The sequence below is a fragment of the Centropristis striata genome, chromosome 17, assembly GCF_030273125.1.
Source record: "Centropristis striata isolate RG_2023a ecotype Rhode Island chromosome 17, C.striata_1.0, whole genome shotgun sequence".
Taxonomy (NCBI): Eukaryota; Metazoa; Chordata; class Actinopteri; order Perciformes; family Serranidae; genus Centropristis; species Centropristis striata.
Genome location: NC_081533.1, coordinates 23,768,099 through 23,783,890, shown reverse-complemented (window position 1 = coordinate 23,783,890; position 15,792 = coordinate 23,768,099). Strand labels below are relative to the sequence as shown.

General features: G+C 40.6%; 1 protein-coding gene across 1 annotated transcript; it reads left to right on the top strand.

The window, feature by feature from the left end:
• The first annotated feature begins 1,803 nt into the window (after nucleotides 1-1,803).
• Nucleotides 1,804-15,503, top strand: LOC131989419 (dynactin subunit 1-like). The gene is made up of 32 exons (XM_059354632.1): nucleotides 1,804-1,888; nucleotides 3,049-3,114; nucleotides 3,224-3,418; nucleotides 3,660-3,741; nucleotides 3,844-3,875; nucleotides 4,326-4,346; nucleotides 5,517-5,540; nucleotides 6,202-6,288; nucleotides 6,676-6,822; nucleotides 6,996-7,019; nucleotides 8,223-8,420; nucleotides 8,604-8,808; nucleotides 8,896-8,974; nucleotides 9,141-9,300; nucleotides 9,527-9,631; nucleotides 9,774-9,965; nucleotides 10,072-10,188; nucleotides 10,280-10,432; nucleotides 10,571-10,731; nucleotides 10,939-11,107; nucleotides 11,398-11,466; nucleotides 11,577-11,789; nucleotides 12,000-12,161; nucleotides 12,415-12,546; nucleotides 12,682-12,807; nucleotides 12,950-13,092; nucleotides 13,194-13,360; nucleotides 14,085-14,206; nucleotides 14,290-14,485; nucleotides 14,580-14,653; nucleotides 14,743-14,832; nucleotides 14,942-15,503. The coding sequence occupies exons 1-32, from the start codon at nucleotides 1,853-1,855 to the stop codon at nucleotides 15,074-15,076; spliced, it is 3,882 nt and encodes a 1,293-aa protein (XP_059210615.1). The 5' UTR covers nucleotides 1,804-1,852; the 3' UTR covers nucleotides 15,077-15,503.
• Nucleotides 15,504-15,792: the final 289 nt, after the last annotated feature.

Sequence of the window (15,792 nt, the reverse complement as noted above, 5' to 3'; positions counted from 1 at the left end):
ATATGTTGCTTAAGTCACAAAGGCATGTTAAAAAAATTGCCTAAGTTACATTTTATTTTAACTTAGGCATAATAAATCCGCTTAAGTCACACACTTGACATAGGCCATTATCTTAAAGGGGTCAAATCATGATCTGATCAACTGAGGATGTAGCGATTTTACTATAGGTGGCCGGCGTCATGAGGAGATGATTTAGGCAAAAAAACAACAACAACTTTGACAAAAAAGACTTTAGTTACATAATTTACACACACTATGCCAATAGCCATATTTTTTTTGACATCCTTTTTGAGTGAAATTATCAATAAATGTCATATGTTATACTTTTGGTGAAGTTTTTTGTGTTTCCTGCAAAACTTAAAAAAAATGACTTAGGCGATTATTTTAACAGTGTGACGATGGGTGCAGCCACCAGGGGCGCTAATTTCCGCTTCTCTTCTTATCCTTGGTCTATCAGGCCACCGGAAGTGACGTGTCAAAACGGAACAGACTTCCGGATTTCCAAGCTAGGTCGCCAAATAACAACAACAGAGGATCATTGTTTGTCTGCATGAAAACGTCAAGTTACATTTAAAGACAGGAATCGCTGTGTACGCCAGGTGAGCTAAATAACGAAATACATTTGTGCTAGGTTTTTAACAGAGCCTTTCTTGCTGACTTCAGCTTGCCTGCTAAGCCGAGTTGGCCGGTTTTTTTTACGTTGGCTATAAAGCTCCAGCTACTTAACTCAATTCTGGTGTCTAGCTAAACCTACAGAGGGAAGTGTAAGTAATGTTATGTATTTTTGTGTACGACTGCCAGTAGAATTGTGAACGTCTCAAGCTAACGTTAGCGTTATTGTCTACCTTTTTTTTTTTTTTTTTTTTTTTTTTTTTTAAATAAACTTTATTAAGGCAGTTGGGTGGGGTGTAATACAAAAAAATACATCAGAACGTCGCCAGGGGGTTTCAATAAATCATAAAGAGGTTGTCATACAAAAATATTATAAAAATTACAAATATTCAGAGTTTTAGCAGCTTTCAAGTTAGTAGAGTCTTTAATAGAATTAATATACTGCTTGGTTTCACTTATAAATATAGAAAAGAGGGGATTTTTTTTGGTGTATCGAGATTTATGTATGTGATATTTTGCCAATAGTATAATTAGATTTATAATGTAATATTGATTTTTTTTTGTGTACGGGAAGTCAGTGAAACCAAACAGTATATTTTCAAAACAAAGGGACAAATCAGGTTCAATTGAAAAAAAAAAGGAAGTTACAAATATCTTTCCAGAACCTGACTGCTGTATTCATTGCATTGTGTGTGTGGCTATCTTGGCTCATATATTAATTTTAGGACCGAATATAACAGATCATTAAATTAAGCTAGCACCTAACCCTTTAAATAACAGTACAAGCGAAGAATCATTAGCTAGCTAAGCTAATTAGCCACTGATTGTCAGCTGACAACTGATTGAATGATTAAACGAGCATATTAAGATGTTAGCTCGTTAAATATAGTGTGACATGACCTACGAAATACTAGAATATAATGTATCAAAGAGGGGGAAATAATATATAAATGTAGGTCACTAAACTGATGACCTCATTGCTATTAAGGTGGATCCACGTAAAGTATCAATCTAGCATCCACGTGTTTTTCCTGTAAAGAGACATCAGATAGGCGTAACCCTCCCTTTCTCAGTTCAAATCAGCTGTGACGTTTTGTGATGCTCCCCATTGGATCCCTCCCTGAAATCACAGTCTTGTATTGTCCTCTCCTCTCTCTGGAAAAGAGGAAGGGATGTGAAAGCAGAGAAAAATTAGCACTATATCTTTGTTTTGGAGGTGAAACCATTTTAATTTGCTATTATGGCTTTGAACAGGCGGCATTCTTATACCCCTCGGGTGAGTAACATGGATACTCAATATTTAATAACATACAAGTTAGTATATTAGTGTTAAGCTTGTTTGATGCACTTTACAAGAGTAGGAATTACATTTTAATGGCTAAACCTATAAAAAGGTAATGTTTGTAGCACTCACCATATAGTGGATGTGGGATTCACCTTGTTGCATGTTCGGTCCTCATCGGATAAAATTAGTAAGAATATAATTTTGGTATCCACATCTACATATCCTATTTAGAAGATGGCGTTTCTGTCCTTATGTGTAACCCACACGAAAGTTTGCATTAATTTTTCCATTAATCTTAAATAGCTTTTAATCTAGAGGATTCTGCCACCATCACTCTGCTTCTCTGCTTCATAAAGCTTTGATAAACCTTTTTTATCCAGTTTTCTGCCCTGTGGTTTAAAACTGTTTGGCAGCGTGAATTCATACCTCCCTGCAGCTCCATAAAAGGATCACACTGTACAGCAGTCCTAGTTTGTCTTGAATGAGTGTCTTTGTGTGAGCGAGGCAGGGATATGACTTTCTTATCAGGAAGTCTATTGTGGTCCAGAACATATGACTTGGTGCATGAGTGTGTTTTTGTGCTCTGTGGCCTTAAGACTCATTGAATATTTTTGAATCCCAAGACATCCCCACAGCTGGAGCAGGGAGAATTATGGGAAATTATTGTTGGATATAAAAACAATATGGTTTGTTCAGGTGTGGTGTACAGGATGACAAATCATTTCATAAATGTCATAAATATTCCTTGAATTCTACAAGTTGGGACAGAATGAAGGGTGTATATATACAAAAAAACACATTTTATCAGTTTGAACATTAGCTCTCTTGTTTCTGTACTGTATTCAATTGAATATTGGTTGTAAGGATTTGCAAATCATTCTGTTTATATTAATGTTTGTCAAAGCGTCCCAACTTTTTTGGGTTCTCATCAGGGTTGTAAGTGTATTTCACCAAGATTACACAAAATTGGCGTGCCTGTGAGTTTTTGAAATCTAAACAATAAATTCTCTGGAACATAATGACCTCACCTTGCTTCTTTGCTGTCTCTTCTTACCCCCCATTCCCACTGCTAACCAACCTTCCTGCACTCTCTCTCCCCCCTTTCTCATCTTTTCCCCTACTTCTCAACATCTATATTCCAAATCCTGCAGCTGACCAGCCCACTGATCAGCAAAATGAGCAGTGCAGGAACGGTGGAGAGTGGTAAACCTCCAAAGGTAGGTCACACTTCAATACAGACACAAGAAAGGAAGAAATCAATGGAAATAAACAAGTTTGTATTGACTCACAGTGCGTCAACCTATGTCTCCACTCCTCTTTTCCTAGATTGGCTCTGTAGTGGAGGTGACAGGGAAGGGTCAGCGTGGTACTGTTGCCTATATTGGTGCCACCCTCTTTGCCTCCGGGAAATGGGTGGGTGTCGTACTGGATGAGGCCAAAGGCAAGAATGATGGCACCGTGCAGGGTAAACGCTACTTCACCTGTGAGGAAAACCATGGGATATTTGTCAGACAGTCCCAGGTTAGTGACATAAGGGTGAATGTACGGTGAACACATGAGGTGATGGTGTATAGCCTCTCTGACATCTAGTAAGATTCCTCTGCAATTTCATTAGTATGAAGAGTGTTACGTTTTCTAGGATATATTTGAGGATCATTCCTTTTTTTGATGCATTTATGATTACACATGAACAAGTGATCTTTTTGTTCCCATCCCTGTTTTTTTTTTCTAAATCCATTTTGCCCTATGTTTCTCTGTACAGATCCAGGTCGTGGAAGACCGCTCCCCTGCCACCTCACCAGATACTCCTGAATCAAGCACTGCCAAGATACCCAGACAAAAAGGTGAGTGTGAACTGTGTTTGATGTTCGTACCGTACTATATAAACTGGGTACCTCAAAGTTAATCATAACAGTTGATAATAATTCTCACTTTGTTTTCTGCAGACATTCCTGAGACTCCCAGATCAATCAAGCAGGTAGGTAACCTACATGTGCACCTCACTGCTTATTTCATTCATGGTTCGTTAAGTCATTTTGTGTTTTTTCTATGACTTTGCATGGTATGACTCGAACATGGTTGAATTTCTGAGGATCTTTGTGTCTGTACTACGGATTTAAGAAAGCTTACAGCTTTTCCATATTATCAATCTTTTTATAATCATTACTGACTGTTTTTAGAGCAGTTATGTTGGTTCAAATGTATTGAACAAGATGAATCACACCAGTAAAGCAACTCCTATTTCAAAGAGTGAGGATATGATCGGCCCTCTCTCTGCATTGTCCTCTGTGGTGCTTTGTTTTTGACTAGAAGTGCTTTGTTTCAAAATGTTCCTTTTTTCTTGATTTCTGTACAATGTAAATGGGTTTCATTTAACTCTCAGCCTTTGGGTTGTCTTCTCATTTGTGTTTTTTGAATACCTTTTCAGACAACCTCGAACCTTAAGAAGGTAGACATATTTCAATTCAACAAATTTGCTTTTGCCTTGATTGTTCTTAATCACACTAACGTGGCAACCCATCTTTTGTATTTTCTTTTCTTTTACCCTTTTACGTATTGACGTTTGCACGGGACATAAATACATCACTTGTTATTGATGACATTTCACTGTATTTTTTTCTTGGTTTTCTTTGGCCACACTTAATTTTGCACACAAGATGTTTTTTTTTTTCCATTTTGTTTTAATTTTTTTTTATTATGGTGAAAGTATCAAGTGTCAACATTTAGAGGTGAATTAATGACAGCTCCAAGATCATAATGCTGGTGTCTAAATTCAGGGAATCTTTAAAGTTGGAAACTTTCTATGGGAATTAACGGGAATGACCGTAAAAATGTACAAAATTGAAGGTTGGCCCTTAACAGGGAACTTAAATATAGTTGAAGATATAGTTAATCTTGACTAAAACATTCCGATTTCATTCCAGTACACTTGAATATCTTTCATATTCTTCAGTCACATGCACATAAGCCACGCCCCCTACATGCACTGTGCATTCCTCTATCACGTGCGTAGATGATTGGACCACACTTTTGAGCCCAGAGCACAAGACTATGCAAGCCACACAAAAACTTGATAAAGTTCTACTTGCAAATAAATCTGTTGACATCATCTTTTTAAATTGTATTATTCTACATGGATGTCAGCTTATGACAAACCAAAATGTTTATATTATGTTTGGATATGATACAGTTTGTTTAAATTACCACCGATTTCCAGTTAATTCCCATAAATTTCACACATTTTTCAATATTTTCAAAATTCCCGTGCTTCCCATGGAAAGTTTCTGGAAATTTTCCACCCCTTTGCAACCCTACTGGTGTCTTGTTATTCACAACTCAGTGACATTTTGCCACTGTTTACCACTGTTGCATGAATTTACATTTTATTCTGCTTCTTTTGCTCGAGTCATTAAGAATAACTTTTGGTTAAAACAGTGTTAAATGGTGCATGCAGCCCTCAAAGCTATGATCAATGGAAATTAACAGTGGCTATGCCTCTTATGTGCTGCTATTCTCTTATCTTGCTTCACCGCTGGATGTGTGTGTGTATACCTGTGTGTGTGCGGCGCGTGCGTGTGTCTATCCTTCTCTCTGCAACTCCCCTCCTCCTCTCCTCCAGTCCTCTACCCGCCGCTCTGCCAAGGTGAGCTTGTCTGCAGCAGACGGGGGAGGAAAACAAAATGATTTTAAACTGCAATTGGTTCTTAAAATGTTTCAGCTTTTTTGTTGTTGCTTGGAAAGTTAATCAAGGGCAAGGGGTTCAGATGTTTGAAATCTTGATAAAGGCCATGCATTTTTGTGTTTTATGATAAGAAGTGCATACTTGTTCTCAAACAGCAGAGAAGACAACTAGGGTTACTTACTAGATTACTACTAGTTAGATAAATGTAATATTGAGATTTATGATTGTGGTATGCACAGAAATTTAATTATTTCCTGTTTATTAGATGCTAGGGGGGTTATTATGTAATTTTTTTTCATAGTTTGGGATATGTCAGTGATAACCAACAACATTGATTTTGATGCATTAGATAAAATGATGAAGTGCCAAAAATAGATAAATATAATGGTGATGTGGTGATGGTGAACTTTTCAATACTATTTTCAAAGGCAAGTTGAATTTATCTGCACTTGTACTAATGTCTTACCATAAAAACAGGATGGTCGTGTAACTGACTTGGTAGTTAAAATGTGTATATGAAAAAGAGCGTGGTGCAAGGTAAAATCAAACTCACCTTGCAGCTGAGTTATTTTACAAATAACTCTTGAGAGTCCTAACACAGTATCTATGATCGCACTGGCAGTGGAGCACTCCAAGTCGACTCTCGCCTGCTGTCTCCCTCCCCTCCCTCTTGGTACGTCCCTCTGGACGCTCCAGCCTGCCACGCACGGTACGCCCTGTCTTATCAGGGAACCTCACCTGTGACGTCACTGGGATTGGTGATTTGTTTTCCATCAGTGCACTGGTGCAGGGCTCTTCCAGACAAATGAAGTCATAGTGGTGTCTGTGTTAACTTGTAGGAGAACATCCCTTGTGAGGGACACTGGGAGGTCACATGAAGTCAAGAAAATTATTTATTTTAGCACATAATCTATCTTAAGATCCAGCAGCACAGCATGTAACTCTGGATGCTCTCACTTCTACTTGGTTAATCGGTGCTGCATGTGAGAGAAGCGCTTTTTAATTTTTTTTTTACTGGCATTCAAATACTAAACACCACTCCATTTCCCCTTTCTCCCTCTCGCCACTCTCCAACACATACCTGCGTGGTGAACAGGCGTCTCGTGAGAGCCTGTCCTCTCTCACTGATGTCAGTGAGGTGGGCCTGTCCTCCCACCAGGGTGCACTGGGAGCTCCTGTTATACCTCAGCCCAGCGGGTCGCCTGCAGCAGCAGCAGCTCCAGTCCCCGCCACTCCAAGCAAGGTGGGTCACTGATAAGTAAATGAGCCAATTTAGTGTCAGCAAAACTGAAAAAAATATGCCCGTAAAGGCATGTGAATTGACAGATATAAGAATTTTTTCAGTGCATCTCGCTTTGTCACATCTCCATTGTGTGTTTCTATTGTCCCATTTCATCCATGTTGTTGTTTGACCAGGTGGAACCTGCCATGTCCAAGCAGGTAGAGTTTTTTTAATGGCTACATGCATGCTGATGAAACCTGGCATGAGTTTACTAACAAAGTCATCAGAGGGCAAAATGACCCTCAGTACACCTTCTCAGTACTGGCGTTTGGCTTTGTAATGCCCTCACAGCGAATTATGTTGTGATGATGCATGGTTAAACTTTCTGAGACACTGAATGAAAAACCTAATTCCACCTTTGTGTTTGGAGGGAATGGATTAATCTGGCTTCAATGCTCTTTAATGTTAATGTTAGGTTCCTGTCAAGGTGGTGAATTCTTGGAGGTTACAGTCAATTAAATGAGGAAATTATTGCAAATGAATTCGGGGCAGCTTTCTTGTACCGTTTGTTTTGGTGGTGGGTGGTGTTCCTTAACCCCTCTCAATCTAAAACAGTGTCGAGGTGTTTTTTCTTCTTTCTCCTGTCACACTTCACTCCACTCACTTTGGTCTCATTTTCACTGAAATACAAATAAGTCCTGCACCTCTATGAAACACCACAGTCATCGATAGAAGTATTGAGAACTTGAGAAAAGTCTTTTGTTCAGTATAACAGTTGTAATGCCAAAAATCATAAAACAAGAAAAACTGCAAGTTGAATTCATGTAGCAAAAATAGGAATACAATTGAATCTACAGATAAAACATTTCCCAAATCCCACACGTTTCTAGTATTGAAAAAAATGGGGCCCCACATGTTACACTTTTGGAACTACTTACATTTTTACAGCCTCTCTTTTCCTCTCCTCTCTGCTCTGTGTAAGTATTCCTGAGTTCAGTCCAAGTTTCACAGAATTTTGTCACATGACTGGTTTCAGCAGAGTCATTCATGGGAGAATCTAACGCAGAATGTAACACCTTTCACAGGACCTTGTTAGAGCAAACACTCTTCTTTTATTCTTTCTTCTTCTTAAATTAAAGAAAAAAGATCCTAGACCTAGAACAAAGTGGTTTTGATGAATTGTTACTACTTTTAGCTTATAACTTGTAACTTGTTTAACGAAAATTGTTAAAAGATTGTAGGAAATTTGGAAATCACGAGATAGTTTTTGTTATAGCATTTTCGGGCTGTGATCAATGTTGTGGGGTTGGGAGGGTTAAAATAATCTTAACATACAGACATAAATAAAGTAAATCCTCTAAAAATGCTGCTTTTTTAAACTGTCCTCTCGCTTTTCCCCTACACCTGTCCATCCTTCACAGGAGGAGGAATCTTTGCGAGCTCAGATCAAGGACCTGGAGGAGAAGCTGGAAACGCTGAAGATGAAGCGTACAGAGGACAAAGCAAAACTGAAGGAACTTGAGAAACACAAGATCCAGCTGGAGCAGCTTCAGGAGTGGAAGACCAAAATGCAGGAGCAGCAGGCTGATCTGCAGAAACAACTTAAAGAGGCCAAGAAGGTACGTGGAAAAATAAATTGTTTGTTTCGAGGCTGAATAGGAGCATTACTTTATTTACAATATATTAACACAAAGATAACATTCATATATATTTTTTTCTAAGCATGTAGGAATAAAAGAAGCTGGCTCACTGTCATTATACATGGCTTTCTAGAGTTTTATTTTGTATTTCCTTGTTTCCAGGAAGCCCGCGAGGCGCATGAGGCTAAGGACCACTTCATGGAAGAGATGTCTGACACAGCAGACGCCATAGAGATGGCCACACTGGACAAAGAGATGGCTGAAGAGCGAGCAGAGTCGATGCAAGCGGAGGTGGAAACACTGAAAGAGAAGGTGGAGGAGCTCTCCATGGACCTGGAGATCCTTAGACATGAGATTTCAGAGAAAGGTACCAACAAAGGCTTTTTTATTTCTCATATCTGTCTCTCCCTCTTTCTGCTCTCTCACTGTGTCGCCTTTTGTTGTTCTCCTGCAGGCTCAGATGGAGCCGCCTCAAGTTACCATGTCAAACAGCTGGAGGAGCAGAATGGCAGGCTAAAGGAGGCATTGGTTCGGTCAGTCAGAGTGTCTAAAAAGCCTCTTTTTGAGCAAATTATAAATAAAAACAAAAGTGAAAAGAAAGCACCTGTTTTTCAAACTTCCTCCAAAAACGTTCATGAGGACAAATTGGTTCTGCACCCAATAAACAATAGCATTTTTAATTTACCTTTTCCTCATCAGGATGCGTGATTTGTCCACGTCAGAGAAGCAGGAGCATGTGAAGCTGCAGAAGCAGATGGAGAAGAAGAACTCTGAGCTGGAGACACTGAGGACTCAGAAGGAAAAACTGCAGGACGAGGTCAAACAGGCGGAGGCTACCATTGAAGAACTGAAGGAGCAGGTAAAGTCGGCAAGAAAAGAGGAACGTGATTACAGACAGGAAATGTTTATATATGAGTCTCTGATGCTGCTTTCTGAAGGTTACACTTAAAAATTGTCCAGTTAGTAACAGATAGGTCTAGGCAGAGGTACATTAAAAATAAATGGTGACAATGACGATTCTTGGTTGTTTACTATCACATGATTTAACTGTACATACCATATGCTTGTGTGTGTTCCTGTACCAGGTGGATGCTGCTCTGGGGTCAGAGGAGATGGTGGAGACCCTGACAGAAAGGAACCTCGACCTGGAGGAGAAAGTCAGAGAGCTGAGAGAAACCGTCACTGATTTGGTCTGTACAACTGCATTTATAATTCCCTCCAACTAATACAAACTACACACTTTTATCCCATGGTATAAGTAATCAGAAAAGAAGTTGAATGAGATTTAAAAATTGCATTTTTATCACTGACAACTTTTTCCTGCAACAATAGGAGGCCATCAACGAGATGAATGATGAGCTCCAGGAGAATGCACGAGAGACTGAAATGGAGCTGAGGGAGAAGGTTGACCTGAGTTCAGCCAAAGTCAGAGAGGCTGAGAAAAAGGTGGAGGCTGCCCAGGAGACTGTAGCTGATTACCAGCAGACCATCAGCAAATACAGAGATCTCACAGCCAGCCTACAGGTATGTGGAGAGAAGGGAAACATTATAATCAGAGGATGTACACTGGATGAGGAAGCCCATAAGGTGGTCGCTCTCACACTGTATGTGCTTTTGCCCCATGCACCAGGAGGCCAACAGAGAGCTCATCAGTCAGCAGAACGCAAATGCTGAACAAGTTCAGCAGCCGCCCACTGAACTGTTTGACTTCAAGATTAAATTTGCAGAGACCAAGGCCTATGCCAAGGTAGGAAACCTTCATTTGTTACAGCACGAGGAACGATAAGATAACAAGTTTTACACCTCTGACAACTTTTACTGATATTCTGTGTTCCCAGGCCATTGAAATGGAGCTGAGGAAAATGGAAGTGGCTCAGTCAAACAGACAGGTGTCCCTCCTCACCTCCTTCATGCCGGACTCCTTCCTCCGTCATGGTGGAGATCACGACTGTATTCTGGTCCTTCTTCTCATCCCCAGGCTCATCTGCAAGGTACGGAGCTGTGTGTGTTTTTTGAGATGTGGACATGTGTGTATACATCTTTTTGTCAAATCCTGATCAGTATTGGCTCATTTTGCTTTACTTTGTTTGTTTTCATAATTCTGTCTGTGTGTGTCATTTACCTGGTAGGCTGAGCTGATCAGTAAACAGGCCCAAGAAAAGTTTGACTTGAATGGGAACTTGGTCCAGGGCACGGGGCTCAGAGGGCCTCCAGGAGAACAGCGCAGTTTCGCCTCAGGACTGGTCTACTCCCTCTGCCTGCTGCAGGCCACTCTGCACAAATATGAACAGTAAGATCTGTCATTTCAAATGTCAGAGGAAAATACTGTATTATTATCAAAGACTTATTTTAATTGTGTCAAGACTGCTGGCAATTTAAGTAGAATCTAGAAAAACTGCTAGATTTCTCCAGAATAACTAAAATATTGCTGTGATATTGTTAACCTTACAATGTGTGTCTTGTCTTGTCTTTTCCCTCCTCTCTGCTTTGCTTTTAGGGCTCTGAATACCTGCAGTGTGGAGGTCTTTAAGCGCATGGGTACACTCTACTCTGAAATGAGCTTCCATGAGCGCTCTCTGGATTATTTCATCGACCTGCTGCATAAAGATCAGCTAGATGAGACTGTTCAGGTGGAGCCTTTGACCAAGGCCATCAAGTACTACCAGGTAACAAAGAATGTGAATTTACATTTAAGAATTTATTAGAGTTGTATCTGTCTTTTAAACACTTAGGGATTCACAGTTGACCCTAAAGGGAAGAGCATATTCCATTTTATTTACAGCATGATTTGTTAAAATCTTACAGTGTGCATCTAAAACTATAACGTGATTGTTTTAAATATTCTTTCAGGTGCTGAGCACTTGTTTTACAGCTACTAACAACTGTGTTGCATATCGGTGCAACTGCTACATAAATGCCCCATAGTAAAGTTTCTCACTGTTGTTTTGTCTTCAAGCAATTGTACAGCGTCCATCTGGCAGATCACACTGAAGACTGCACCGTGCAGCTGGCTGATCACATTAAGGTACTTAAAGCTTCTTCAGCAGTGTAGTTTCCTTAGTTTCAGTAAACTGAAATCTCAATAATTAGGTTATTTAAATTAAAAAACACTTTTTCTCGTCCTTTTATCTCCAGTTTACCCAGAGTGCCCTGGACTGCATGGGAGTGGAGGTAACTCGTCTGCGGGCGTTCCTGGCAGCAGGTCAGGAGAGCTCTGGCTTTGCTGTCCTCCTGAAGGACCTGGACACTTCCTGCTCTGATATCAAACAGTTCTGTAAGAAGATCCGCCGTCGCATGCCTGGAACAGATGTAGTCGGAGTGCCGGCTGCACTCAATTTTGGACCACAGGTATGGAAAACAGAAACAAACATTTAGACAATGAAGTGAACACATGTACAGTAAATATCTGTATGAAACGAGAGCTCAAAGTGGGTTTGAAGAGAAACTTTCCTTTTTGTCTAACCTCAGTATTAATATGATTTATTGGCCCACTAAAGAACACAGAAGTGATTGATCCCCAGTATATATGTGACTGATGTGTCTTGTCTCATCTGTCAGGTGTCGGAGGCGCTTACTGAGTGCAGGCGCCAGCAGACTCGTGTGGTGGCTGTACTGCAGGAGGTGGCTGCAGCTGGAGCTCAGATGGTTGCTCCGCTGGCTGAACAGGAGGGGCTCAATGCTCTCAAACTGGATGATATCGCCTGCAAAGCTGTGGAGCAGGTAGTTTAACTATATCATTGTATTATAACCTGATACTGGAAAATGCAGTGGGCCATTTGTCACAAACAATATTAGTTTCAGGTCTTTCTTGTTTTGGTTTCAATTAAGAAACCATAATACAGTCTAATTCATTTTGATCTTAACTATTAAAAATGCTTTGTCCAGAGTACTGGTGTTTTGGAGAAAATACAGATAGGCGGTTTGTTTTAGGTTGCGTTATTGCATTATTTAAATTTACGCTCTTTTCTCCAAGATGTATGGCTCTCACGGCCTGAACGGCCCAGACTGTCTGCGTCAGTCCTGCAGCGCCGTCATCATCACCATGAACAAGATGGCCACAGCCATGCAGGAAGGAGAGTACGATGCTGACAAACCACAGGGCAAGGTATCTGTATGCCTTTACCTTTTCACACTCATAAATCACATAATTCAGACCATAAAATCCAAGCATATTTTGCTGTTTTTCACCCTTAGTCATGTTCCACTTCTTACAATTTGATCATGTCCCCCACATCATCAGACTCTTCCAGTGGAGATGAGAGCGTCCACCGTCAGGGCCGAAGTGACTGATGCTGAGGGTCTTGGAGTTAAGCTAGAAGACAGAGAGACAGTCATCAAGGAGGTCAAGAAGTCCCTCAAGATCAAGGTGACAGTGAACAAAATGTCTGGGAAAACAAGACTCTTTCCTCTAAGATGTCTAGTGTTGTAAATTATTCTACTAGTTCGAAATGGGAATAATCGGACACAAAAACAGGCATAACTGATCAGGCATAACCGGTCTTTTTCAGGGTGAGGAGCTGAGTGAGGCCAACGTCCGGCTGAGCCTGCTGGAGAAGAAGCTGGACACCTCCACCAAAGATGCAGATGAAAGGGTGGAGAAGATTCAGACCAAATTGGATGAGAACCTCGCCCTGCTGAAGAAGAAAGAAAAGTATGAAGGACAAAGGAGCAAACAGATTAAATGAACACATTGCAACACATTTGTGCATCTTATCTTACTGCTCGCTCACCTTCCTTTCTCCTCATCTTCAGGGAGTTTGAGGAGACGATGGATGCTCTGCAGGCTGATATCGACCAGCTGGAGGCGGAGAAGGCAGAGCTGAAACAACGTATTAATAACCAATCCAAGATGACCATTGAAGGCCTTAGAGGTCCACCTGCCTCTGGAATCGCTTCCATTGTTCAGGGATCTGGAGGAGGTGAATTACTGTGTAGTCATGGTCATTTTTTGTAAGAAGTTTGAAATGTTTAATTTTTGTTTTGGACAAAAGGTGTGACGGCTTCTTATTCAACTAAAGACTGTATCAAAGAAGAAGTTGACAAAGCCACTGTGTTTTGAGTTTGGCATTTTGGCCCTTGCCATCTTGTTTTTTGGAGCCAGAAGTGAGCATATTTAAATGAGAAGGTGGAGCTGGGGAATTTAGTTACCAGCTAATGCTAGTGCTAGGTAGTCTGGGTAGCAAAATAAATGGAATGCTGGCTTTGTCTCTGACACAGCAGGCTTAAAATAAAATGTACTTAGCAGTCTTTTAATTCAACTGAATGCTGAAGACATTTTAGAGACCAAAATGTTAGATTTCATACTCATGAACTAAAGACGGACTGTAAAAGGACCAAAGTTCTAAGACACAGACAACACCCAAAGAGTTCATGGCTATTTTAACCTACACTGTGCCAATCGACAGGTCTGGAGGTTACCACTTGAATTCAGCCAGCTGATGACAAGATGTTTTGCCTACAGTGTTTGTAATTCTACTACTGCAATAGCAGGACATGTGTTGGTCCCACCAGACACCAATCTGGTTTTGGGAATCATAAAAAGAAGCTCCAAATTTTTGGGGAAAGATATCACTGTCAAAGGAGAAGCATCAGGCTGTCATAGTAATTGAATATCTCTCACAATGCTCCCTCTTGCTCTGCCAGCAGGTATGGCTCCATCCATGGCAGGACCAGTACAGGTGGTGGACTCCCCTCTGCTCAGGCAGCAGGTTGAAGCCCAGAGGCTGGGCATTAAATACCTCAAGAATGAAAACAACAGACTCAAGGTAAACTTGTGTTGGAGTACTATATTGTGATATTTTACCAGATGTGTTTAGTCTGGTAATAATGATGTCTATGTTACTTACAGGCAGAGAAGATGAGAGCCCAGCTGGCCTCCCTGCCTCCACTCTGCCCTCCAAAAATGCCACAAGCTTCTAAAGAAAGCTCCATGCCGCCAGAAGGACTAAACACAGGCATCTATCGCAGGACTGACCAACTGCTGGCAACCCTTCTCAAACTGAGTTCAGAGGTTAAAGTGGTAGACATCACTGGAAAGACATCAGGTGCGTGCTTGTGTGTCTGTTTCTAGAAGTTCCTCTCAGATTGAGCTGAATGTCCTGGTTAATTTTCTGTCCTTCCTCTACTGTGTTTTTTTAGTTAGTGCCAGTTCCCAGCTGCTGGAGCAAACGGCTCGACTGCAGAGTCTCAGTGATGCTCTGGGCAGACTCAAGGTGATAACTAAGAATCATGTCTACTTTTCTCACCATGTCAATAAACTGGCGACAATACAAAACTAAACATTGACACTTTTCTGTTTCAGGGAGAAGTAGCTGAACATGTAGTCGCCTATCAACCTGGAGCTAAAGCTTCCTCAGACTTCGCCACCTTCCCTGTCTCCTCTTTTGTTAAGGTAAAACCATACATGCAAACACACAATCAGTTCCAAGATTAATCTTGAATTGATCTTCCCTAGCCATTCACCATGTAAAATTAAATCATGCGTACATATTTCTATCCAGGCCAAGGAAGAGAAGCAGGGAGGAACCGTGTTTGTAGGTCGTGTTGCCATTCCGTGCACCCGTGGACAGGAACAAGTCCACCGTCTCATCCTATCACAGCAGCAGCTGCAGAAAGTGCACCGCCTACTGGCCTAAGACGGCACGCCATTAGCCCACAGCCATGATTGACAGTACATCAACAAAAGCTTTTGTTCTTATTCTCATTCCAGCTTCCACTTCATTTCAACATTCTCTTATGTATCACTTTTGCTTTTTACTATTCTCAGGAAGTTGTATCCAATATTTGCTGAGTTAAAATTATAGCACTAATAACATTTAGGCACAGCAGTGACTTTATATTGATACTTATTGGTGTTTTGAAGTTGGATTTCACTCTTGAATGTTTCATTATGAAGGTGTCATGTTTTCAACTAAACAATTTGTATGCATCAATTTTACCAACTTTGTGGGAGAAGTCATTTCTACTGTACTAGCACCAATTGACAGTTTCCTTCCCTTTGTATCTTTTGTATTTGTAGTAATTCAGACAATAAAAGCTAGCAGTTGACCTCAGAGCAAGAAACATTGTTTGTCTCAAGTCAGTTTTTACTCAATTTACCTGAGAAATGAGGTGATGTTTTTGTTGTTTAGTATGTTCACCACACAATTAGATGCCATAGCTATCATGCCAAGGTGTAATCACTTCAAAATATGACAACACTATTGTCTCAATCGCTTGTAAAAAATCTTATTCAAGACAATTTGATAGTTGAATAGTTCTAATAATGGCCCCACAGTGTCGTCAGATCCCTCGCGCTCCTTCACGCTAAACGCATAAGCATCAGAAACGTCTGCTTGCCACAGAGCTTATT